This window comes from Somniosus microcephalus, chromosome 23, assembly GCF_052327205.1.
Source record: "Somniosus microcephalus isolate GS21.2 chromosome 23, FLI_Smic_1.0, whole genome shotgun sequence".
Taxonomy (NCBI): Eukaryota; Metazoa; Chordata; class Chondrichthyes; order Squaliformes; family Somniosidae; genus Somniosus; species Somniosus microcephalus.
Window position 1 is genome coordinate 24,146,931 of NC_141009.1, and position 26,209 is coordinate 24,173,139.

Consider the following 26,209-nt stretch of genomic DNA (forward strand, 5'->3'; position numbering starts at 1 on the left):
GTCTTGACTCGTTTGCATTATTGGCCAAGCAGCACTTACATCTGATTGGGTAAACAAGTAGATTTGAACCGTCATTGTCTAGAGGTACTGATTGATGCTTTAAGGACTGTAGTATTTCTACATGAAGATTTTAAGTAATGAGGTTAGATTACAGTTTTACAGCCCAGAGCAGCAAAGTAAGATTTTTTTTTGCATGTTGCCTCACATTCTCAGATATTATAGATCACATCGATCAAAAGATAGACATTTAAGAGGAAAAAACTTGAATTTATGTAGCAATTTTCACATCAAAATTTCCCAAAGCACTTCACAACCAATTAATTACTTTTGAAGTGCAGTCACTGCATTGTAGGCAAACATGGCAGCAAATGTGCACATAGCATCAAATGAGCACATAGGAAGTTCCCGCAACAATGAGATGAACGACCAGTTAATATGTACTGGCTGAGAGGGGAATGTAGGCCATTTATGCAATCTTTTGCATCCAGCTGAACAAGCTGCATCTGAAAGTCTCATCCAAAAGACAGCTCTTCCAACACGCAGTGAGTGGGGCTTGAATTCTCAATTTTCTGATTCAGAGGCGAGAGTTGCTACAACAGAGCCAAGCTGACACCCTAGTATTTAACAAGAGGATAATGAAGATGTAACTTCTGTATTGTAAGGCAGGCGTTTCTTAGAGAAACTGGAGACATCTATAATTAGGACAAATATCTCATAAAACTGATGGGTGCTAACAGTACAGAAAAATTGAAGAGATTGAACTGAAGCACCAACATTTTACAGATTTCCAATCACCTAAAGCAACTCTATCTAGCTCAGCAAAAGGCAGTGAACTGTGTTTATACTCCCGCTTACAGGGGACAGAGTTCAACACAATAATGCAATGTGGGAGAGGCTTACACAGATAGGGGAACGTTTGGCCATCACTAAAACATATGTGGACACGAAAAAAGTAGTAACTTTATATAAAAACTTTATGTAGAAATGTTAGTGAAAATGTACCAAATAAAGTAGAAATGAAAATTGCAAGTTGAAACAAATGTCATTATACATACTGTGATGGAGCAGAGAAGTGATTGCATGAAAGAACTTCAATCAGTCAAATTACCCATTCTCAATCCTCACTACTCTTATGTTTCAAGGCTAAACTTGCACAAAATAGACAGCGAACCCCCATCCGGCCATGAAGCAAATCACTCCTGTGCAAACCACTCTACATCGGTTTAGGAGGGAGAGCTAGGAAGGCATGGGATCTGCAAAGATTATAGTCAAATATGATCTATCAATGTCTCCACACAGTGACAATGCACATGTGTAAAATGGTGACAAATGGTTAAATGTGTTTATTTACTCAACATACCATCTGCTCTTTTCACAGAGAAAAGAGAAGCCAATCTTTCTCCAGCCAAACTTGAAGATTTCTCACCAAATCATCAACCCTCACCACCGCCACTTGAAGCAGATTCATAGATTATGGGAAAAGCAGCTAATGATCTTAAGAATGAGGCACAGGTGAGGAAGGGACAGCACCAGTGGTGGTTGAGGACGGTCCAGCTAGTACAGGCAGAGGCACAGCAACCAGAGTACCCCTGTTGGGGCTACAGAATTTAAGTCTGCTTTCCAGTGGAAGCTGGGAAAACACCAATATCAAGCAGTCACTTTCCTCCTTGTTGTTTTTTCCTACTTGCTCTTGGGATATGGATGACGCTGGCAAGGCCACATTTATTGCCCAACTCTATATGCCTCAAGAAGGGCCTTCTTGAACTGCTGCAGTCCCTCTGCTGGTAGTACACCCACAATTGTGTTAGCTAGGAAATTCCACTATGTTTACACAGCATTGATGATGGAATGGTGGTCTACGTCCAAGTCAGGATGGTGTGCAACTGCAAGAGGAACATGAAGGAGATGCAGATCCTATGATCCTGCTCTTTTTTGCCCTTCTTGATGGTCGGGTTGCAGAGCTGTGTTGTCAAAGTAAGCTACATTAGAAAGTGGTCTGGATGCTGTGGGGGAGCCCGTCATCCAGATGTACATGGTCAGGTCCCACGATTGAATTAAAGAGCACATGGCTGCTTTAGTGAGTCATCCATGGAGCCATAAACTAGCAAGAAGTCAATGCCTTCAGGAGAGGAAAAAAGAGGAACAGAAAAAAATGGCAGAAATAGAGGAAAGAAAAAGGATTTTTTTTTTTTTTTTTTTTTAAAAAGCACTTGAAAGAACCACGAGGTGGCCATTGTTTACAAGTCCTAAAACACCAAAAAGACTCTCTGAATATTAATGGTCAAAAGGGGAATAGCAGTCAGTCAAATTTACTCAGCAGCAAAACTTTAGTCATGTCAGCAGTCGGGTGTCCTGGCCAATATTTATCCCTCAACTAGCATGACTAAAACAGATTATCTGGTCATCATCACATCGCTGTTTGTGGGAGCTTGCCATGCACAAATTGGCTGCTGTATTTCCTACATTAAATCAGTGACTACACTCCAAAAATACTTCATTGACTGTAAAGCACTTTGGGACGTTGTGAAAGGCGTTATATAAATGCAAGTTCTTTCTTTCGAACATTCAAATTAAGAACCAAAGCATTCAGTATGCCCACTGGATACAAGATTAAAAATTCTAAAACTTCACTTAAACAGCTCAAAACAAAAAAGGAATGTTTGGTGTACACTTACTTGGGATTTCAGTAACAGTTGCCGATCCCATTTTAAAAGAGGATAAAATGGGTCTGTATACTTTCTCTCTCCGTGACGGAGTTCCTGTTATGGGGGTGCAAGATAATCAAAACAAGTTGCAGTTGGTGTTCTAGCCCACTCAGGAGCAGAGGTTGAGGTTCGGGTCAAGTCAGAGTGGGTGTGGAAGCAGGCCAAAGCCTGGGAACAATGCCAGACTCATGCCTCGGGAATGAGTAGCAACCAAAGAGGAAGTGTTTACATGGCTGATGTACTTTACAACCTTTTCATTTACACGGTACAGAAAATGTGGCTATTATAGCTTGGTTAGCCAAGTAAATAGATTTAAAAACTCTGAGAATTTCCTAGACTAGTGCAGTGATTAAAAAAAAACTTCAAGCATGATGCTGTCTAAGAATATTTATGATACGTTTTGTTGTAAATGCAATGTCTTGATTAATTTAATTTGCAACTGTCGAAATTATCCAGACAACTGGATTTCTGCTTCTCTATACAGTATTTGGTTGGATAGTTAAGATATGCATATCTAATTAGAAGAAACATTGCAGAAACCTACTGCTAGGTTACAGTACACTGGTCATGAAGTTCAAAAGCTGAATCTTGTAAAGTATATGAATTTTTTAAAAACTGAACATTTGTGTGCATGTACTCTAAATAATAGTTTATTTTTTAAAAGAAAAATAAGGTTTTTCAAAAATTCTTTTGTAGTTCAGAAACAGTCACCTTCCTGAATTCTTTAGTACTTGATCAGGAAACAGAATAGACGAGTTACAAAATCATTATGCTCAAATAGGAAAGTCCTCAAGTTCTTTAAAGTTTGTGTGTTGGTGTTGGGGGAATAAGGGGAGGGGAAGAGGAATGCATCAGGCATGTTGCAACTGCAATTTCAGATCCACAGCTTTCAGAATATTAAGGGGGTGATCACTTGCACTCGCTACATACTACTGGCACATAAAAACTACTGATGTAGATGGTGAAATTTTGCAGTCTATCATTTTTTTCAACACTAAAGTACCACAGCCACAAATCTTATATCAGTTGTTGCCTTTTTCACTACATGTTGTTTGAAGTATTAAAAAAAAAGACAACTTTGATGAGTGATAACATATTTATGTGATAAACAAGCTTTGACTGCCTTGACTGTTTGCATTCCCCAGACATCGCAAGTCAGTGGGGTTAGATACAGAAACCTTTGAAGTTCTGTTTTGCTTCATGGTCGTATATTATTACTGATATAACCAAGGAATCTTACTTCCGCGTTAACTATTATTTTTGAAATGTAAAAGAATTGCCAAAATGGCAGAGTACAGAACAAAAGAGCTGCAGGCCTCCACAATCACTTGTATTCAAAGCCAACAAAGCCTATTATCTAAAAAGGATAAAACTGTTAGTAAATACCATCATTGTTTAGAAATGGGAACATGGCCAAGTCTTTGCAAACTTGTTAGCTTTTTTTTTTAAATTGTTGTATGTATTCCATCTCCATTTGAAAATCGATATGCAAATGAATTTAAGACAAATCAGAATTACAAATGCTAAAATAGCATGTTCAGTCCAACATCTTCAAAAAGAGACAAACACTTTCGCGCACAGAAAAATAAATTGCATTTCATAACCAAATTTATTCCACTGAAAGTAAAGCTTTCAAACAGGTAACTATTTGGAGCCACAACTCATTTTGCACTCCAATACATTGCCATGGACTGGAAGAATGCAGACTGGCCATCAGCAAGTTCATTCAATGCAACTTCTGAACCGCAGCCATGTCATAAGGCAGACGCAGGTAGAGTGGTGCCAGTCAATTGGCACTATTAATGCTCATCTGAGCAGCCATTTCAACAGCAACACTGGTCTGGGAGCAGATTACCCATCTGTCCCCTCAGATTGTGAACTTTCTTTAGGGAAGCAAAAAATTCTCTCTTTTCTAAAAATAAGCTACAGATAGTGAAAATGCAACATAATTTGTTTGTGTAGATACTCAATTCTGGAAGAAAGATTTTGCTTGATTTTTACTGTGCAGAAAAAGCAGACCGCTGATCTTAAAAGCACAGGCACATGTGGTGATGCATTTGGCTGACGCTTGAATGCACTGAGGCATAAAGTAACAAGATGTGGGTTCATACCATGATTCCCAACACAAGGTCTCAGCATATCACGAATTGCTGAATTAAAACTTGTCTCTTTCCTATTGGCAGGGGGAAGGTGTTGGGGGGGAAACATATCAGGTCTGGACACTCCCGATTTCCAACAAGCCAACTCAAGAGTACCACGCCAAGAGTCCTAGGGGGAAGTGCATGACATAGTAGCTACTGTAGGCCTAATGTCTCTACTCCAGATAGAATTCTTCATTCTGTAGAGATGGCTAGAAATTGCATTTCTATGCCTACCAGGTCTAAAGGCAATGCAGCTGTATATAGCTGTCGTGACATTAGTTATCTTTGATATGTTAACACCTTCATATTGCAACGCCATTGCTGTTAATCTCACCAAAAGCACAATTTACAAACTATCTAAACAAAAAGCAAAAAAAACTGCAGATGCTGGAAATCTGAAAAACACAGAAAATGCTGGAGTCATTGAAAAGGTCAGTCAACATCTGTGAAGGAGAACAAATGAGGTAGTGTTTCAGGTGTGGATCCTTCCTCAGTTCTGGCAAAAGGCCCACACCTCAAATGCTACCCCTCATCTGTTCTCTCCACAGACGCTGACTGACCTGGAGTGTTTCCAACATTTTCTATCGTAGTTCCTGATAACTAGCCACATAGTTATCAATCTATTAATTGTCAGTTTGTCACCTTGACTGGCCAGAGACAGATTTGAGGGGAGGAGGCCCAAATGCTTTCAAGTGCACTTGACAGGCAGCTGAATAGCCAGGAGCTACATCAGTATTCAAAATTCCTTAAGATAGAAATTAATACCTAAATACTTTGTGCGGATTATCTGAAAGCTCGAGTGTAAGTTTTAGGTTTCCAGGTTATTGCAGAGAGCTAGAGAAATGTCACACCTTTATTAATTTTTTTTTGCACATCAGATGGGAATCAAGCGGAAAGGTTCTGTAATGCAGTTCAATCAGCTAATATGGACTTTGTACTGCAATTTAATCTTTTCTTTTAAAAATACCTAATTCATAGATTATATCACAAGTCACATCAATACTGATGTTCTTGGTCTAGGTAGACTAGGTAAGCACAACAAGTCTCATATCAATTCAGTAAGCTATTACAGTAATGAGGGTTTCTATTTGACTCCGAGGTAACGTTACATTCCTAGATATTGGGCTGGAAACTGCGGTCAGAGGCTTCCCGCAGGCAAATGTCTCCAATCCGCAAGAAATGTGCGCACCTACCTGGTGCCTTCGTATCTTCGGACTCTTGCGGTTCTGGGCCTGCAGGCGTTCGCAAGCGTCCCTGAGATCGCCTGGGCCGGCCCAACCAATCACAAAATGGATTCCCATTATGCTTATGGGGACTCCATTTATGTACAGAATCCCCATAAGCAGAATAGGAATCTCACAAAAAACACACTTTCCCCCACTTAAATAAAAATAAATCACGTTAAAAATGAATTAAAAAATACAATTTAATTAAACATTTAAAACAAAAATTTATTTTTGAAAAATGAATTCAAGCATTTTTAAAGGGGCCAAAAATAACCTAAACTAATTTTGAAGGTTTTTGAATGTTTAAATGATTTAAAAGTGTAATTTTAATATTTATTTAAACCCTTACACTAGTAAAGGTAGGCCTTACGCCTGCTTTTACCAGGCGCAAGAGTTTCGTGGGCATTCGCTGGGCAGTAGTTGGTCAAATTGCCCAAATCTGCGCCAGCGAATATCCATTTCCTTCGGATTCGTACAATCGGTCAAGCTGAAACTTGACAGGTCGCAAGTTCAGGGTTTTCGCGCATGCACATCGTACGCAGAAACCCGGAACTTGCGGGGCACTTACGACCACATACGCTGTGTATACGCAGTCATAGGCTCCGGAAAATCCGGGCCAATGTGTATAGGTAGTCACACTCCAGTAGGGAGCAAGTGGTCACTTACAGGGTTAGTCCTGGGCATGGAGCATATTATGTCCGTGTATAATTGAGACACGGACTGCAGGAGTTGATTATAACAAGTCTTTACTGAATGGAGACAACCTGGAAACTGAAACTACAGAAGCCTGCTAGGGCCTTTTATACAGGGGTGGTCACTGCCGGTACTGCAGTCTGAGACCAGTTATTCCCTTAAAAAGGTACATACACAACAATTCCTCCCCTTTTAGATAAACAGTACATAACATTCATTTAACAACTAAATAATAACTAATTACAATTACGGTTGCCAGATACATTGGTTGAAGTTAAGTTAAGTTCAGTCTTTGAGGAGGCTTCCTGATTCTGTCTGGATAACGCCTCTTTGGGATATCAAGTTCTTCTGGCAAGGTTGAGTCGGGATCAATGTCGTTGTTTGGTTCGTCTGCTTCCAATATCACTGATTCTGCGGTAGATGCAATTGGTACTTCGGTTTCATCGTCAGGTGCACTTTGTGCATCCACCGCAATTAAAAACATCGAGTCCATAAAAGGGACCAGCAAAATCAATGTGCACCCTTTGCCATGGAGATGAGGGCCACTCCCATGGATGTAGGGGGGCTTGTGGTGGGGCGTTTTGGACCTTCTGGCATCCTGTACAGCTCTTGGTCATCTCTTCGATTTCTCTATCGATTCCCGGCCACCACACAAACGCTCTGGCTAAGTTCTTCATTTTTACCCCTCCCAGATGACCCTCATGAAGCTCATTGAGCACTCTATCCTTCAATTTGGGTGGAATTACTACTCTGGATCCACACATCAAGGTTCCTCTGCACACTGACAGCCGTTCTCTTCTCGGCGAGAATGCTGGCAGCAGTGGTTCGCCATGTGCTGGCCATCCCTTCACCGTTAAATCATAGACCCAGGAGATTGTCGGGTCATTTCGTGTTTCCTTTTCTATGTTTCCATTCGTCATAGGGAGACATTCGACTATAGTCGAGTGGAATAACTCCACTGGATCCACTGCCAGTTCTTCTTCCACCGTCGGCAACGGTAGGCACGACAATCCATCAGCATTCCCATGCTGTTTAGTTCCTTTGTACTCGATGTCATATTGGTGAGCCCCTAGGAAAAGGGACCACCTCTGTAGCCGTTGTGCCGTCATTATCGGGACGCCCTTCTGAGGGTTGAAAATGGAGACGAGAGGTTGATGATCAGTTAGTAGAGTAAATTTCTGACCGTGCAGGTAGTGATTGAACTTCTTCACCCCCCACACCAGGCTGAGGGCCTCTGTCAATCTGGGCGTAGTTACGCTCGGCTGAAGTTAACGAGCGTGACGCAAAAGCTATCGGCCTCTCTGAACCATCAAGGAGTTTATGTGACAGTACCGCCCCAATGCCGTAGGGAGACGCATCACACGCCAGTCTTATCGGTAGTGATGGGTTGTAGTGAGCGAATACTTCTCTTGAAGTGATTAGGTCCTTACTCTTCTGAAAGGCCCGCTTGCATTCATCGCTCCATTTCCATGCTACTCCCGTTCGTAGTAGGGCGTTCAGTGGATGCAGAATTGTGGACAAATTCGGCAAAAACTTACGGTAGTAATTCACCAATCCGAGGAATGACCTCAGTTGCGACACATTTTCAGGCGCTGGAGCCTTAACTACCGCTTCAATTGTCCCACAGTCCAAAGATGTGCGGGTTAGGTTGATTGGCTATGATAAATTGACCCTTAGTGTTAGGGGGATTAAATACGTGGGGATAGGGTGGGATATGTGTTGGTGTAGGGGTTACGGAGATCGGGTGGGATATGTGTTGGTGCAGGCTCGATGGGCCGAAATGGCCTCTATCTGCACTGTGGGGTTTCTGTGATTCTGTGATTCTTCATCAATCACGTGGCCACAATACGATATCTGTTTCTTAAAAAACTCGCACTTGGGGCGATTGGCTCGTAGCCCATGTTCACGTAGTCTAGTGAGCACCTGCTCTAGGTTGGCAAGGTGTTCACGGTCATCTTCACCTGTCACTAGGATGTCGTCCAATTAACACTGAGTCCCCGGAATCCCTTGCAGGACTTGTTCCATCGCTCTTTGCCATATCGCCGGAGCTGATGCTACTCCGAATACCAGTCGATTATACTGGTAAAGACCTTTGTGAGTGTTTATCGTGAGATACTTCCTAGAGGATTCTTCAACCTCCATCTGCAAATATGCTTGTGCTAGGTCAATTTTTGTAAAACGCTTCCCTCCAGACAGTGAGGCGAAGATGTCTTCTATCCTTGGAAGAGGATATTGTGCTGTGTGAAGGACTGGGTTCACAGTCACCTTGAAGTCCCCACAGATGCGAACCTTCCTTGGCTCCTCAGACTTATTGTTTAACGTTTTCTTCATGACAGGAACGATGGGTGTCGCCCACTCGCTCCAGTCGACCTTAGACAACACGCCTGCCTTCTCCAGATTCTCCAGCTCTGCCTCGACGGCTGGGCGAATTGCATATGGTACCGGTCTTGCTTTGAAAAACTTGGGAATTGCATTCTCCTCTATTTTTATCGAGGCGGTTACGCCTTTAAGTGTGCCCAGTTCTTGTTGAAATACCTCTTTGGCGTCAGCTAAGATTGTTGACAATCGTCCAGGAGTGACGTCGTCATCCTTTTTACCAGCCACCGTCAGTGCCTGAATGGAGTGCCAGTCTAAACTTATCTTTCTGATCCATTCACGTCCCAATAACGGTGGTCCACCATCTTGCAGAATGTAGAGATACAATTTCCGTATTTTCTTGCCGTTGTATTCGACAGGCACCCTTATTTTTCCTCTGGGGTATACCTTTTGCCCCGTATACGTCCTCAAGACAATGGATGTCTCTCTCAAGGGTATGTGTGAGAATAGCCGCTCGTAGTCTCGTCGATTCATGACGGTTAGAGCTGATCCTGTATCCAATTCCATTTTGACTTGGGACCCTGCTACCGTGAGGGTGACCCAAATGGTTCGGTGATCCTCTTTTGCGATTACATTGTGAAGTTTGAGACAGCTTAGTCTCTTGTTCCCGGATTCACTGTCGCTCATCTGGTCTTCGGAACTACTGTCCGCCATCTTTTGTACTTTCCTGTACGGTTCCTTAGTAGCCTTTTTGTTGTCGTTGGTCTTCTTCCCAGACCTGCAAACTCGTGCAATGTGTCCCATCTTTCCGCATTGCCAGCATATTTTGTCCTTGGACCAGCAGTCCTTCTGGTCATGGTTTGTTCTGCCGCAGCGATAACATTTTGCAAATCCCCGTGTCATTTCGTGGGTGCCGTATTCCTGTGGCTTTTGTTGTATTTCCGCAGCTCCCCTTGCTGCTGCTTCGTATGATACTGCCACGCTGAAAGCCTTATCTAGCGTCAGCTCTTTCTCTGAGAGTAACCTCTTCTGGGTTCCTTCACTCAGGAGTCCACAGACAAATTTGCCCCATAAGGTATCTGCCAGTCCTGCTCCGAACTGGCAGTGCTTTGATAGCTTGCGTAGTTCCGTAAGGTAATCAGCATTGCTCTCATTTTTATGCTGATTTCTCCTGTGGAATTTAAATCTTTCTGCTATCAGCAGCGGTGTAGGATTTAGGTGTTCCTGTAGGATAGCAACAATTTCGTTACAACTCTTCGCCTTCGATTTGGCTGGAGTAATCAGGTCCCGCAATAGGCCGCACGTTCTTGCGCCCATTAAATTTAGCAATACCGATGCCTTTTTCTCATTGGCTATTTAGTTTGCCTCGCAATATACCTCGACTCTTTCCACATACGTGGTCCAGTCTTCTATTGCATTATCGAAGGCAGTGATATCGCCAGTCTTTGGCATCTTGAAAATCTAAGATGGCGCCTCCCGCGCTTTTCCTTCTTCCCCGCCGAGTTAAGATGGCGCCTCCCGCGCTTTCCCGCCGCTGCTGCTGGCGATTATATTTATTTTACTATCCTGTAATGGCGACGCCCTATGGTCTTCGCGCCTCCCCGATCGCTGCTGCCAACGCCGCGCTCCGCGGTATTTTTATTTTTCTATCGCGCTTCAATATTTGCTCCGTTAATTGAAGAACCGTTCCCGTCGTGGAGCGGACCCTCTGGGACAATTCCCTCCCTCTTCTTAGGTCCGAACGCTGCCCGGCTTCGAAGCACCGGCCGCGCCCTGTGTGCTCCACCCTCTCTCTCTCTCTTTGCTTCCCGACTCGCTGCCCGGCCCCGTTGCAGAGCCACCCGATCGAGCTCCAGCCCGCCGCAGCCCAGGAAGGATCAGTGCACTACCTGCCACCAGCCCGATTAGCTGGGAAACCACAGACTGGAGAACCAAGTCTGGCTCTCAACAGTCTCTCCTGCACCTTTCAATTCGCTGATTTGGAGGGCGGTTGCCCACGGTCGACGCCCGTTTCTCGAGTTTCTTTGGATTATTATTTTTTTTCTTTCTTCTGGCTCCGACCTTCAATAACGCCGTCCGAGGTGCTGCCGAGTTGCAGGTAAGTTTGTTTCTTACTCGTCGCCAGTATTATGTCCGTGTATAATTGAGACACGGACTGCAGGAGTTGATTATAACAAGTCTTTACTGAATGGAGACAACCTGGAAACTGAAACTACAGAAGCCTGCTAGGGCCTTTTATACAGGGGTGGTCACTGCCAGTACTGCAGTCTGAGACCAGTTATTCCCTTAAAGGTACATACACAACAGAGCACAGGGGACATTGATTGAAGCCTAAGAAAATGTAACATTCAACTCCCATATTATGGATCTAGCAATTTCAATGCAGTAAAAATGGAATTGCTGGTTTCATTTACTGAAACATCAAATTCTGTCTTTGATCAAAAGATTAAATTTAACTTTTTCTTCATTTAATTAGCAACATTGTTCTTTTGATTGAGAAATAACTGGTTGTTCCACACTGAAGATTTGCAAGTTTGACACAGACATGCAAATTTTTCATAGATCTTCAGGAATGTATTTATGACACCTGTCACCTGTTTCGTGTTGTTAATTAGACACGTGCATAAAGTATGTCTGGGAATCTCTACCTCAAGAAGTTAACAGAAATACTGATTCTAAAGTTTGAAAAATCATGAGTGTTCTTTCAAAAGTGGCTACATGAACTTAATAGTTCCAAGAGAAACCAGGCCTGCTTGAGGGTGAACAAGCAGGAAGATAAATAAAAGGTTGAATTCATCACATAGGAACAGGGGTAGGCCATTCAGCCCTTCGAGTCTGTTCCGACATTCAATTAGACCATGGCTGATCTGTATCTTAACGCCATCTACCTGCCTTGGTTCTGTAACCCTCAATGTCCTTGCCTAACAAAATTTATCAATCACAATTTTGAAATTTTCAATTGACCTAGCCTCAACAAGCTTTTTGGGAGAGTGTTCCAGATTTCCACTCCCCTTTGTGTGAAGAAGTGCTTCCTGACATCACTCCAGAACAGCCTAGCTCTAATTTTAAGGTTATGCCCCTTTGTTCTGGTCTCCACTACCAGAGGAAATAGTTTCTCTCCATCTACCCTATCAACTCCTTTAATCATCGTAAACACCTCAATTAGATCCCTCAATCTTCTATACTCAAGGGAATACAAGCCTAGTCTATGCAACATGTCCTCATAATTTTACCCTTTTAGCCCCGGTATCATTCTGATGAATCTGCGCTGCACCTCCTCCAAGGCCAAACCTCCTAGGTCTGAACTCTATCATTCCTCGTTTCTCAAAATTATTCTGAAAATCCATTACTGTTAAATTTAAGGTGCACTGTGCTGCCGGGCATGAATCACAAAATGCTTAAGAGACAATTTAGACTCAAAAGCAAACCAGAGATTATGACATGCAGCTGACTCATTACAGACTCTCAATGTATGCATTTTGTCTATTGTACTTATATTATATGTCGATAATTGAGCATGAACTGACTGTTTATTTGCTTTAGTCTAAAATTCTGATTGTTGTGCAATATTTGCCACTTTGAAATCATCGGGTAGAGTGGTACAAGATTATACCAAACGTATTTGCAGATAGCTGCATTTGGGGTCAGTTTACCCTTGGATATGTGACTCTGCAAAGCAAAGTAAAACCAAACGTACTACTTCCACATTATAGGGCATAACAATATGGTTATGGGAACAGCTGTTCGACTGCAGCATAAAAAATTACTTTACAATCTGGGGTGAGTGAAAAATTCGGAGTATTAATTCTTCATTGCTTAACCCATAGCAGCAGTGGAAGACATCTCATACATTAATGGAAACTAAGTTTCAAGTCATAAATATGTCTACATAAAGACAGTCTTACAATTTCAAGAGCATTCATTTCATTTCAGCGGTAGTCTTGGCATCTCAATCTATTTTGCAAAAACAAACCGTTAGATTTAGCTGTGATTCATATACATTGGATTGGAATTACTCTTTGAATCAGCAATTAAGAATGTAGCAATTTCAAGTTGAATTGTTACCAAAACTTGCTGATTTTGCCAAACCCAGTTGGTCAAGAAAAAAATGTGGCTTCAATGTTCAACAGCAGTAAATCCCACAGGAGTGAACCGTGCAGTACTCTACCACTCTGTGGAGTCATCAAGAACACCAGAGACAGCCAAGAACATTAAAAGGATACCAGCACAAACTTGTCAAATCGGCTCATGAATCGAGATCACAATATAAAGCAGTTTGTGAAGATAATTGATCAGGATCTGTTAGCATCAAACAATTGCTGATAGAGCTTCAAGTATTGGGCTTCTGCCACTAGAGGTCCTCAATGGGCCACAAAGAAGGTAAAGCTTAAATTAAGCAGCAGAAAATTGATTGTGCAACATTTTGATTTACTTCTGCTGGTTTTTAATACAGAATTTTTCTAGAGATTGGTAAATATTTGAATAATGGAGTTTGTTTTACAGATTGACAAACAAGAAAAGACCAGCTGGTCCATCAAACACACCCCACACAGTCATAGTGCAACTGTGCAGCATGATCCCCAAAGCCTCCCATCAATCAGCAGCCACAATCTCCCAGGAGAGGCAAAATAAAGATTTTTAAACCACCCCCCCCCCCCCCCCCCCCCCCCCCACGGCTAATTCAGGGGGTAAAAACCTGGGAAATTCCTCTCCAACCCTCTGAGTAAAAAGGAGTTGCAGGAGACCACAGTAACCATAAGGCACATCACCCAACATCCCACCTTCCTTTTGTACACAGTGATATCAGCCTCAGCCAGGATATCGTCCAGCTCCTTTTTGAAAGTTTGGAGCAAATCCACACTCTGAATGAGCTGGCAACTTGTTCCAAAAGGTTAATGACCCTCTGTGAAAAGAAAAAACCTTCTGACATTTGACATAATGGCATGTCCTCAGGTTCGCTCTAGCCTGTCTAATTCAAATAGCCTACCCACATGGACACAGTCTAGTCTCTTCGTGATTTTAAAGAACTCAATCTCCCCAGGGTCTAAGCTTGGTGAGAGTAAAAAGACCCACGTCTCTAAATTTACTGCGGTAACAAAGAGCTTTTCAACTACATATCAATCTAGTGGCCCTCCTCAGAACATTTTCCAAGGTCTCCAAATCACCCACCCTATGAGGGGACCAAAACTGGACACTGTATTCTAGATAAGTTCAAAGGTCTTACACAAGGACAATACTGTACTTATTGTTTTATACTGGATCATCCTGGCAATAGATTCTAATAGTCTATTTTCTTTACTATAGCCCTGTGGCACTGGTCGCAAACCTGTAAAGATTTATGTACTGTAACAACTAGGTCTCTTTCTTGCTCGACAGACTTTGGTTTGAAACCCTGCATGGCATATACATGCAACATACCTGAAATTTATCATCTCACAGCATCAAGTAACACAACACATTTTTGAAAGTACAATGATGTGCAGCACAAGTCCTAGAACCTTTAAATACTAAAGTTTAAAACAAACATGTTTGTAAAACATATGTGGGATGGATACCTGACAGAAAGGGACAAGTATGGACTCCACCTGGAACTTTGTAAATACCAGGCGGTGTGGAACCCATTCCTGAAAGCCCACACAACTCAGGCCCCTCCCGAACAGTGACCAACGCCCAAGAATGTCGCAGTGGATGCACAAACTATTAACCCTCGCCTACAGCTCCACAAAGTATAATGCCTCACACCCACTTGGCTCCTCTCAATATCCGAGATAGCCCTTGATCCAGCCAAATCTCGGGGACAGTTGCCAAATTAGTCTGACCCTTGTGTACTGTTGCAATGTGTGCACAATGTACTGACTGTCCATTTGTATCCACGTATTCCTCTGCAAGTACTTGGTGCCAAACTGTATCATGACTTCATAAACTGTATGAATGTAATTTATTTTCTAAAGGAAAATTAATTTAAAGATCCTGAAATGAAATAGTGTTGATCTGGTAGACTGTTATGCTGTCAGTATCAGATTTAAGGGATCGTTAAACTGATATCTAAACTTCTTTTTACAACCTGGGAGAAAATGGTAACAAAATATTCCAGCATTAAAATGCTGGGACTGCTTTAGGAAATAAACAACCTGAAAAAGGAGATTTGAAAATTAGGTTGTGTGCTTTTTCAGTAGCTTTGAAATACAGTCTATGCAGACAAACAAAAGAGCCTTGCATACTTTCAAAGGCAAAGGATCAATATTTTCTCCTTTATCACCTTCAGTTTAATAACCCAGTTTACAATGTCAATCCCAGGTGACTACACACACAGCAAAAAATCATTCACTAATTCCTTTTTTCATTTAGTAGACAGACCACAAACCTCTAGTCCCTGTAGTACATTTACAGACATTTCTGCTTTAGTCAATGACAGGGTTTTTGCAAGACTGAAAGCTAAGTAGAATTTCATAAGGAACTAAAAATTATCAACGTTTTGGTAAATCCTTTGGGCTACAACACATTTTTAGTTAAAAACAGCAAGAACTGATCTGTAGCTCATTAAATCTTTATTGTGACCCTACTTGTGAACACAGATGGACTTTATAGTGTTTTTTATTCCATTCCATAAAGTCTAAAAGAGTAATTTATTGCCTGAACTCAGGCATTTCCGTAATATTATTCGGGGTTTTTACAAATCACTGTGCTGAAGTAACAAAAATAGGGCTTTGGCGATACATTTTTGCTTTGAAACACTAATTAAAAACAACTTGCATTTATACAATGCCTTTAACGCAGTGAAACGTCCCAAGATGCTTCACAGGAGCGTTATAAAACAAAATTTGACACCGAGCCACATAAGGAGATATTAGGGCAGATGACCAAATTAGGTATGCTTTAAGGAGCGGCTTAAGGAAGAAAGAGAGGTAGAGGTGGCGAGGTTCAGGGAAGGAATTCCAGAGCTTAGGGCCTTGGCAGCTAAAGGACGGCCACCAATAGTGGAACGATTAGAATTAGGGATGCTCAGAGGTCAGAATTAGAGGAGCGCAGATGTGTGTGGGTTGTGGGGCTGGAGGAGAGAGAGATAGGGAGGGACGAGGCCATGGAGGGATTTGAAAATAAGGATGTGAATTTTAAAATTACACAATTTTGTAAACCAGTTAAATGAAACAGACCTGCAAGTTGAAGGACACAAAGTATCAGTCTACCCCAAATCAAACTTTTGTGAGCCTACAAAGGTTCTTAATTTCAGTTTTAAATTATTTACCAAAATATTCCAATTTAAAACACTCAGACTGAGATACAATCTTTTTTGCTATATTTGAATGTCGAGAACCACATACTATTGTCAATATTCGAAGTAACAATCCTAAATTGTGATAAAAATGTAAAGAAGGGAACAATTACAGCTTATAGAGAAATGCCAGTATAGTGGTCGAGTTCATTGCTGGTCACCAGCTCACCTCAAACCTCTGATTATAGTGGCGTGGAAGTGAAAAATTAAACAACTTTACAAAAACTGGTGAGACTGACTTTAAAAAAAAAAAGGAAAAATACTAGAAATTCTTTTCCATTTGTGGTCTCAAATAGTTCTAAATGGTCCCAAACACAAGGCAGTAAACGGAGCACCAAGTAGAATATGTGCAGCCAGGTTATACCTACTTACCTGCCAGCTTGCAGCATGGTAAAACATACCAACTCACCACTGACTGCCCTCAGAAGCTGGAATCCAGTAAGCAGATGTATGGTGGCCCCAAAACTAGTACACTCCAGCTCTACAATAGAGCCGATACATCATCTAACCGCACAACAACAACGGTCTTAGATGTGGTAAAACTGCAGGATTTTGCAGATTTATACTAAGGTTTCTGTACAATGTTTATGCCACTATAATGGTAAATTCAACATGAAAATCGCAGTGAATCAGCAGCTGTTAAAAAAGGTAGTACCCTACCTTAGGGTGATTAATTCCTTAGGTATACACCTCACAAGGAGTACAGTAAAGCTACAGTTTCTGGGGCATAGGGAACAAGGGCTAATTGTCTGTCTGTCCCTAATTAAAGACAAAGGTGAACATTTTAAATTGGAGGCGTTGGTGGGACTGGGAGCCAATGTATGTCAGCAAGGACAGGGCGATAGGGAAGCGAGGTACGACATGCGCAGAAGAGCTTTGGACGAGCTGAAATTTACAGAGGGTGACTGGCTACGAAAGCATTGGAATAGTTGAGTCTGGAGGGGACAAAGGCATGGATCAGGGTTTCAGCAGCAGACAAGCCGAGGCAGGGATGGAGAGGATATGGGGTTGCAAGCTCAGCTCAGGGTCAAATACAATGGCAAGGTTGCAAAGAGTCTGGTTCAACCTGAGAGTGCGGCTGGAAAGGGTAGGGAATTGGTTGTGGGGGCTGAAGACAATGGCTTTGATCGTCCCAATGTTAAACTGGAAGAAATTGCAGCTCATCCAAGACTGGATATTGAACAAGCTGTCTTACAATACAGTGGTAGTGGAGAGGTCAGGACAAATGGTGGAGTGGTAGACCTTGCATGTGGATTCTGACCTCAGGTCTTCAAATGATGTTGCCAAGGGGCAGCATGTAGGTAAGGGAGGGTCAAGGATAGATCCTTCGGGGACTGCAGAGGAATTTAAAACATTGCCGGAGATGCGATTGGATAGGCAAGAGTAGAACCAAGCAAGGGCAGTCCCATGAAATGGACAACTGAGAAGAGGCGCTGGAGAAGGATGGTGTGATTGACCAGGTCAAAGGCTGCAGAGAAGCCAAAGAGGATAACATACCACAGTGACAGTTAGAGGATATTATTCGAGACTCTTATTAGGGCCATTTCAGTGCTGTGGCAGGGACAGAAACCCGATTGGAAAGATTAAACAGAGTTGCGGATTTGGGAGGCAACAACATTTTTAGGAACTTCTAAGACGAAAGGGAGGTTGCAGTTGGGGAGGTCGTTTGCAAGGACAGAGGAGTCGAGGGTGAACTTTAAGGAGGGGATGATGATCAGTAAATGTAGTGTATTTGGATTTCCAAAAGGCATTCGATAAGGTGCCACATAAAAGGTTACTGCACAAGATAAGAGATCATGGTGTTGGGAGGTAATATATGAGCATAGATAGAGGATTGGCTAACTAACAGAAAAGAGTGTGTCGGAATAAATGGGTAATTTTCAGGTTGGCAGACTGTAACTAGTGGGGTGCCTCGGGGATCGGTGCTGGAGCCTCAACTATTTACAATCTATATTAATGACTTGGCTGAAGGGACCGAGTGTAATGTAGCCAAATTTGCTGACGATACAAAGATAGGTGGGAAAGCAAGTTGTGAGGAGGACGCAAAGAATCTCCAAAGGGATATAGATAGGTTAAGTGAGTGGGCAAAAATTTGGCAGATGGGAGTATATTGTGGGAAAATGGAAGGGAAGCCACTTTGGTAGGAAGAATAGGAAAGCAAAATATTATCTAAATGGAGTGAGACTACAGAATGCTGCGGTACAGAGCGATCTGGGTGTCCTTGTACATGAAACACAAAAAGTTAGCATGCAGGTACAGCAAGTAATTAGGAAGGCAAATGGAATGTTGGCCTTTATTGCAAGGGGAATGGAGTATAAAAGTAGGGAAGTCTTGCTACAACTACGTACAGTTTTGGTCTCCTTATTTAAGGAGGGATATACAGTACTTGCATTGGAGGCAGTTCAGAGAAGGTTCACTAGGTTGATTCCTGGGATGAAGGGGTTGTCTTATGAGGAAAGGTTGAGCAAGTTGGGCCTATACTCATTGGAGTTTAGAAGAATGAGGGGTGATCTTATTGAAACATAAGATTCTGAAGGGGTTCGACAGGGTAGATGCCGAGAGGATGTTTCCTCTCGTGGGGAATCTAGAACTAGGGGGCACAGTTTCAGAATAAGGGGTCGCCCATTTAAGACGGAGATGAGGAGGAATTCCTTCTCAGAGGGTCGTGAATCTCTGGAATTCTCTACCCGAGAGCTGTGGAGGCTGAGTCATTGAATATATTCAAGGCTGAGATAAGACAGATTTGTGAACTACAGGGGAGTTATGGGGAACAGGCAGAAAAGTGGAGTTACGGCCAAGACCAGATCAGCCATGAACTTATTGAATGGCGGAGCAGGCTCGAAGGGCCGAATGGCCTACTCCTGCTCCTATTTCTTATGACGTCAGTTTTGAAAGGGAGGTGGGCAGTACCTGAAAAGAAGCAATCATTTACAAAGTCAGCTCACGTGTGGGCCAGGAAGGGAACCTGGGTGGTCAACAGTTCAGTGGGAATTGGGTCAAGGGGGCAGGAGTTGGTCTCAGACAAAATAAGCTCACAAATGGCGTGAGGGGAGATGGGAGAGAAACTAGAGAAAGACGAGTTGATGGCAAGGGTGGGGGGAGGCTGCAGAGGCACCTACACAGATTGTCATTACAATCATTAAGATTCAGACCAAGAACTCAATCAGCTCCTTGGCACTTGTTCTCAGAAGGAATTGTGGAGAGGGGAGGAGCGAAGGTTTAATGTGATGTTGGTAATGGAAAAAGATGGCATTATCTTTGCTCTGCAGGATGATCCTGGAGTAACATAGAAGATAGGAGCAGGAGTAGGCCATTCGGCCCCTCGAGCCTGCTCCGCCATTCAATGAGATCATGGCTGATCATCCAAACTCAGTACCCTGTCCTTGCCTTCTCCCCATATCCCTTGATCCCTTTAGCCTTAAGGAATATATCTAACTCTTTCTTGAATATATTTAATGAATTGGCCTCAACTGCCTTCTGTGGTAGAGAATGCCACAGGTTCACCACTCTCTGGGTGAAGAAATTCCTCCTCATCTCTGTCCTAAATGGCTTACCCCTTTAGACTGCGACCCCTGGTTCTGGACTCCCCCGCCATCAGAAACATCCTTCCTGCATCTAGTCTGTCTCGCCCTGTTAGAATTTTATAAGTTTCAATGAGATCCCCTCTCATTCTTCTAAACTCCAGCGAGTATAAGCCCAATCGACCCAATCGCTCCTCATACGTCATTCCTGCCATCCTAGGTATCAGTTTGGTGAATCTTCGCTGCACTCCCTCCATGGCAAGAACATCCTTCCTCAGATAAGGCGACCAAAACTGCACACAATACTCAAGATGTGGTCTCACCAAGGCCAGTGTTGGCAGAGGAGAGTGGAGCTCAATAGCACTTGATGTAGAAGAAAGCTGAGCAACCAACTCATTTATTCGGCCCTCCCAACTGCACCCCGAAGCTACCAATCCCAAACTGACAACTGGCAGAAACAATTTAATGAAATTATTCAAATAAATTTGTCACCTTGCTTTGAGCTGCTATTTTGAAGGATTTTAAGATGGATGGAAACACACTCATGTAAGCAACATTTAAAACAACTTGCAATTATAGAGTGCATTTAATGTAGAGAAACATCCCAGTGCGTTTCAGAGTATTAATAAAAAAAGACATAATAATAACAAAGAACCCGTAAGAAGCCTATCTTTGATACTGCTAGCCTAGGGCTCAATTGGAACTACTTGGGTGGTACTAAACTTGGTATTTGTTGACTGTTTTTCTCTGCTGATACCTCAGTGCCTCCCGATTGGCTACGATCCATGTCAAACACAGAAAGCTGCTCCTCTCCATTTTGGCTCCAGAATGCTAGTTAGGACTGCCTCCCTTCCGAGTCTAATGTACACCACCACATTTTGAAGACACACCCTCTCCCATAATTTTATATTTGCAAGTTCCCCCTCTTCCCTGGTCTAGCACTAGAAAAGGACTACAATCACTTACAGCCAGGAAAATTATTAGGAAGTGAAAGTAACTGAATTTTGTTTTGTATTAACACATAACAATATTATCCATGAACTTTCGAACTTTATCCGACTGAGTTGATAGGCAAACAGCATCACTAACGATAGTTTAGAAGCTTCTATGTGCACCTCAGCTGAATAACACCATAGTATATGCCCCACCATATTATTATATATAATATATAGTGCTACATCTAGCATGTGTCCTGATGTAAAAAAAATCATAGGTTCTTCAGCAATTTGAGCCATTTACTTCTTGGTCTCAGAGAAACCTAATACCGCTCAAATCTTTTCAATGGCCACATTCAGTACACACTCACTTCACAACCAGCAAACTTCCGCCCCCCGAACAATGTCACCTCCAACTCACCACGAACAATGTTGCAAGAGACCTTCCAAGAATAACAAGTTACTTAGCAAACAATCATAGAATAGTACAGCACAGAAGGAGGCCATTCAGCCCATCGAGTCTGCACTGGCTCTTTCGAAGAGCAATCCAGTTAGTCCTACTCCCCCGCTCTTTCCCCATATCCTTGCAACTTTTTTCTCCTTCAAGTATTTATCCAATTCCCTTTTGAAGGCTACTATTGAATCTGTATCCACCACCCTATCAGGCAGTGCGTTCCAAATCCTAACCACTTGTTGCGTAAAAAAGTTTTTCCTCATGTTGCCTCTAGCTCTTTTGCCAATCACCTTAAATCTGTGCCCTCTGGTTATTGACCCTTCAGCCATTGGAAACAGTTTCTCTTTATTTACTCTATCTAAACCCTTCAGAATTTTAAACACCTCCATCAAATCTCCTCTTAGCCTGCTCTGCTCCAAGGAGAATAACCCCAGCTTCTCCAGTCTATTCACGTAACAATATCTCTCACTGACACAGTGAACCGGAGCACCAACCAGTGACAAAATGCAGCTTTAATCTCAGGCTTACTGCTGCAAGGAAGTGGGGAGTGGCTGTCTTTCAAAATGTTTTCAACGGAAACCACATTACAGGTCACTTCCCCTGGCAGTTAGGCAGAGGTCAAGAATAAAAAGGGGAAAAAAAGCAGGTGCGAGTAGATAAGTTGGCTCATGGCAGTCTGTGCCTCTGCCCCCACTTCACGGTAATGTGTGTGTGAAATCCAGCGTCGTACACACTGGCAGGAATTCCATATTTAGTTCACTTGGGGGACAAAAAACCCACATAGTCAGTGTACAACTGGAAATAAAGCAAACTGTTAGGTATGCTCCAAGAACAGCAAATTAAAAAAAAAGAAAAAAATTAGAACTCCTATCAGGAAATTCTTCCCACAAAAGAGTGATCAATACATGGAGTGGACCTTCCATCATCATCATTCTTATAAAGCAGTACCTGGGGAGATTAGGAGCAGGACTCGGTGAAGATGAGGATGTCAGGGCTGTAGTTGTCGCTGTCGTTGGTGTTGACATCTCCTGTGTTCTAGGAACCCTTCCCATTCTGTACCAGATTCCCATATTGTTCAATTCCCTAAGAATTACACAAAAACAAGTTACAATTTTTTAGAAATACATTTATTTGCTAAAAATATTTAGTATCACTATCTTTACTGCAGCCAAGGACATTTGACAGCCCAGAGAATGCAAGAGCCAAGAGCCATGATGGGCCAAAGCTCAAAACTCCGACTCAAGTTTGGTAGAATTATTATATTCTCAACCAGGCTTCTAAGTGGAGTACTTGTAAAGGGTCACACCTGAAACATTAACCTTTCTCTTTCAGAAGCTAATGTACTTGCTGTGCATTTCCAGCTTTCATGCCAAGTTCAGTAAAAAGACTTACATTTATAAAACATTTCACGACCTCAGGACGTCCCAAAGCACTTTACAGCCAATGAAGTACTTTGGAAGCGTAGTCACTGTTGTAATGTAGGAAACATGGCAGCCAATTTGCACACAGCAAGGTCCCACACACAGCAATGTGATAATGACCAGGTCATCTGTTTCAGTGATAACTGTTGGCCAGGACACCGGGGAGAACTCCCCCGCTCTTCTTCAAATAGTGCCATGGGATCTTTTATGTTTCATCCGAAAGATGGCATCTCCAAAAGTACAGCCTCCGACAGTGCAATACTCCCTCAGTACTGCACTGGAGCGTCAGCGTAGAGTTTGTGCTCGTCTCTGGAGTGAGACTTGAACCCACAACCTTCTGACTCGGAGGCGAGAGTGCGACCCACTACCTTGTGATATCACAGTACAGCAGGAAAACCCGATGTTGACCCATGGGTAACATCCACTCCCTCCTCCCAACACACAAAGCAGATTTGTGGACTACCCCACCCCATTAGTGCAAGAAACTAGAATTTTCATTTTCCAACAGCACTGATGCTGAAATTGGAGGAATATAAAAATACAACATATCATTTGTAGTCAACATACAAATTCTGCTCAAAGTGTGCCTTAAGATTCAATTATCAGTTTACACTAACTTATTAACTAGCTGGGGGGCCCGGCGTTGCCAAGGCTTTTTCGTAAAACGGCAGTTTGAAGGATTAGGCCCCGCCCAGCCCATAGGATTGGTCAACCATCAAGTCAATCAACGCTAATGAGCGGATTCCCCCGTAGGATTGGTCAACCGTCAGGTTTTTTAACGTTTTTTTGTATACTGGCCGAACAATTTTTGTCTGACCAAAAAGTAAATACGCCTATGACACTCCCCTAATCATAAGCTTTCTTTTGATATAACATATGTGTAGGTACGCTCTATAACTTGAGTGTATAGCGGACATACACACACGGACTGATCCTTTTATATATATAGATGATCAATAACTTCCAGAAGGCTTCTAATGATTTAAGATTTTAACAGCCATTTGGAATAAAGAAATCAAAAGATTATTTTGTTTTAATTTCAGTTGTCTTAATGATGTATTTAATAGGCAGCCATCTTCCTGTTCAGCAATACAGTTTTACAAAATATAGTCTGAAGAAAAACACTTGCAACTGAGCCCTTGTTTCAATTCCACAAGTACCATAAGCTAGTTCATTCAGTGCCAATGCTCACTCAATAAATACAAAAAAATTGTAATTACTGTCTTTCACAATGTGCCCCTTCCATAGTCACCTCAGAAATCCTCTTTGCCCTTCATATCCTAATTTCCTATCACTAAAGAAACATTTTTGCACCTCGCATTACACTGGTATTTTAATTTTTATAATCTTGCGCTACTCTACAATTTTCTTTTGCTGTTCCCACTAGCGACTTCCCCATCTCTTCCCCTATCCTACTCTCATCAGTTAGTTGTGGCTAACTAATTAACTAAAAGGAACCTTTACCAAAGTCAAGTGGACATAGGGAAAGCTTACAGTATTTAGCCAAAGTGCGAAGATTCACCAGGCTGATACCTGGGATGGCAGGAATGGCGTATGAGGAGAGATCGTGTCGATTGGGCTTATACTCACTGGAGTTTAGAAGATTGAGGGGATCTCATCGAAACCTATAAAATTCTGTCAGGCCTGGACAGACTAGATGCAGGAAGGATGTTTCTGATGGCCAGGGAGTCCAGAACCAGGGGTCATAGTCTAAGGATAAGGGGTAAGCCATTTAGGACTGAAATGAGGAGGAATTTCTTCACCCAGAGAGTGGTGAACCTGTGGAATTCTCTGCCACAGAGGGCGGTGGAGGCCAGTTCATTAAATATATTCAAGAAAGAGTTGGATATATTTCTTAAGGCTAAAGGGATCAAGGGATATGGGGAGAAGGCAGGGGCAGGGTACTGAATTTGGATGATCAGCCATGATCGCATTGAATGGCGGAGCAGGCTCGAGGGGCCGAATGGCCTACTCCTGCTCCTATCTTCTATGTTTCTATGGCAGCATTATTGGAGAAGGGGGAAAGAAAGGATTACAAAGCGAGAGAAAAATGAAGGCCAACAAGAATTTGTCAGAATCTATTTGTATATTCATCAGCAAGGAGAACCCTTGGGCTTCCTTTTTCTACAACCAACTATCTCCTTAAACTCCTCTCCCCTGCCCACTCTACCTTCTCCTCTAACACATGCAAGGAATTCATTGATTTTTTGATTACCGAAGGAGACCATCTGTTCAGCTGTCTCTATCCTTTCCTCCCTTTCCCCTTGCCCACAAAGCAAAGCCTCCTCCTAGCCCTCTCCTACCCTTGCCCTGCATCCCAGTCTCTCTCTAGCTTCTCCCCTTATGCCTTCACCAAACATATCTTGTCCATGAAACTCACTTCCTACTCCACTGACCCCTCTTTCACTCTACTCCTCACCATCCAATTTCACTTCCTGGCTCCCATGGTAGCTGACCGTGTAAATGGTTCCCGCTCCACAAGCACCATCTCCCCTTCCTTTTAAAACCACCATCACCCTCCTACTAAAAAACCCACCCCTGACCCCACTATCCTCGCCAATGTCCCATGCCTCTCCAAGGTCCTTGAACATGTGGTCGCCTCCCAGATCTGTGCCCAGTTCTCCCACAAACGCCTGTTGGAATCCCCCCCCCACCCCCCAATCAGAATTGCACCCTTCCTACAGCAATCAAATGGCCCTGACCAAAGTCATGAACAACCTTCTCTATGATTGTGACCATGTTGCATCATCTTTCCTCAACCTCTCTGCAGCTTTTGACAAGGTTAACCAGACCACCCACCTCCAGCAACACTCCTCCATTGTCCAGCTCACATCTCTTCCATTCTCCAGCTCAGTGGGTCTACCTCATTTGGTCACACTATTACCTATCCGATCATAGGTAGAGAATCCTACTCGACTCAGTTGAGTTTCTGATCCCGTATCATATTCATCACAAACAAAGCCTACGTCCACCTCCGCATCACCTACCTCTGGCCCGATGACAGCCAATCTGCCAGAGAAAGCTTATTCATGCCCATCACCTCCAGAGTTGATTACGGCTATGCCCTTCTAACTGGCTTCCCATCCTCCATGCTCTGTAAATTTTAGCTCATTCAAAATTCTGCTACTTGTATCCTATCTCACGTCAAGTCTGGCTCCATCGTCCCCATCTTTACTTCACCAACATTAGCTCCTGGTCCACCAACGCTTAAAATTAACAATTCTTGTGTTTCAATCTCTCCATAGCCCTGCTTGTTTTTATCTCTGAACTCCACCAACCCAAAACAACCCTCCTAGCCAAATTCTCCATTGCTCTGACTCATCTCATGTAATTGCCCCCTCACTTCACCCCACCCTTGATGGCAGTGCCTTCAGTCACATAAGCCCCATGCTCTGGAATTCCCTTGCTAAAACCTTGCACCTTTCCACCTTTCAGACCCTCATTAAAACCGACCTAATATTTTCTCCTTTGGGTCAGCATCCGTTTTTCCCTCATGTCTCTGTGCCTTGGGAAATGTTCTACAT

General features: G+C 42.7%; 1 protein-coding gene across 6 annotated transcripts in view; it reads right to left on the reverse strand.

The window, feature by feature from the left end:
* The window catches only part of LOC147101740 (multivesicular body subunit 12B-like), a 182,342-nt gene that overhangs the window by 116,982 nt on the left and 39,151 nt on the right, over positions 1-26,209 (reverse strand). For all 6 annotated transcript variants that reach the window (XM_085965610.1, XM_085965608.1, XM_085965609.1 and 3 more), the window contains exon 6: positions 22,213-22,347. In XM_085965610.1, the coding sequence (XP_085821736.1) occupies positions 22,213-22,347 (135 nt within the window). The remainder of the gene's footprint in view (positions 1-22,212; positions 22,348-26,209) is intronic.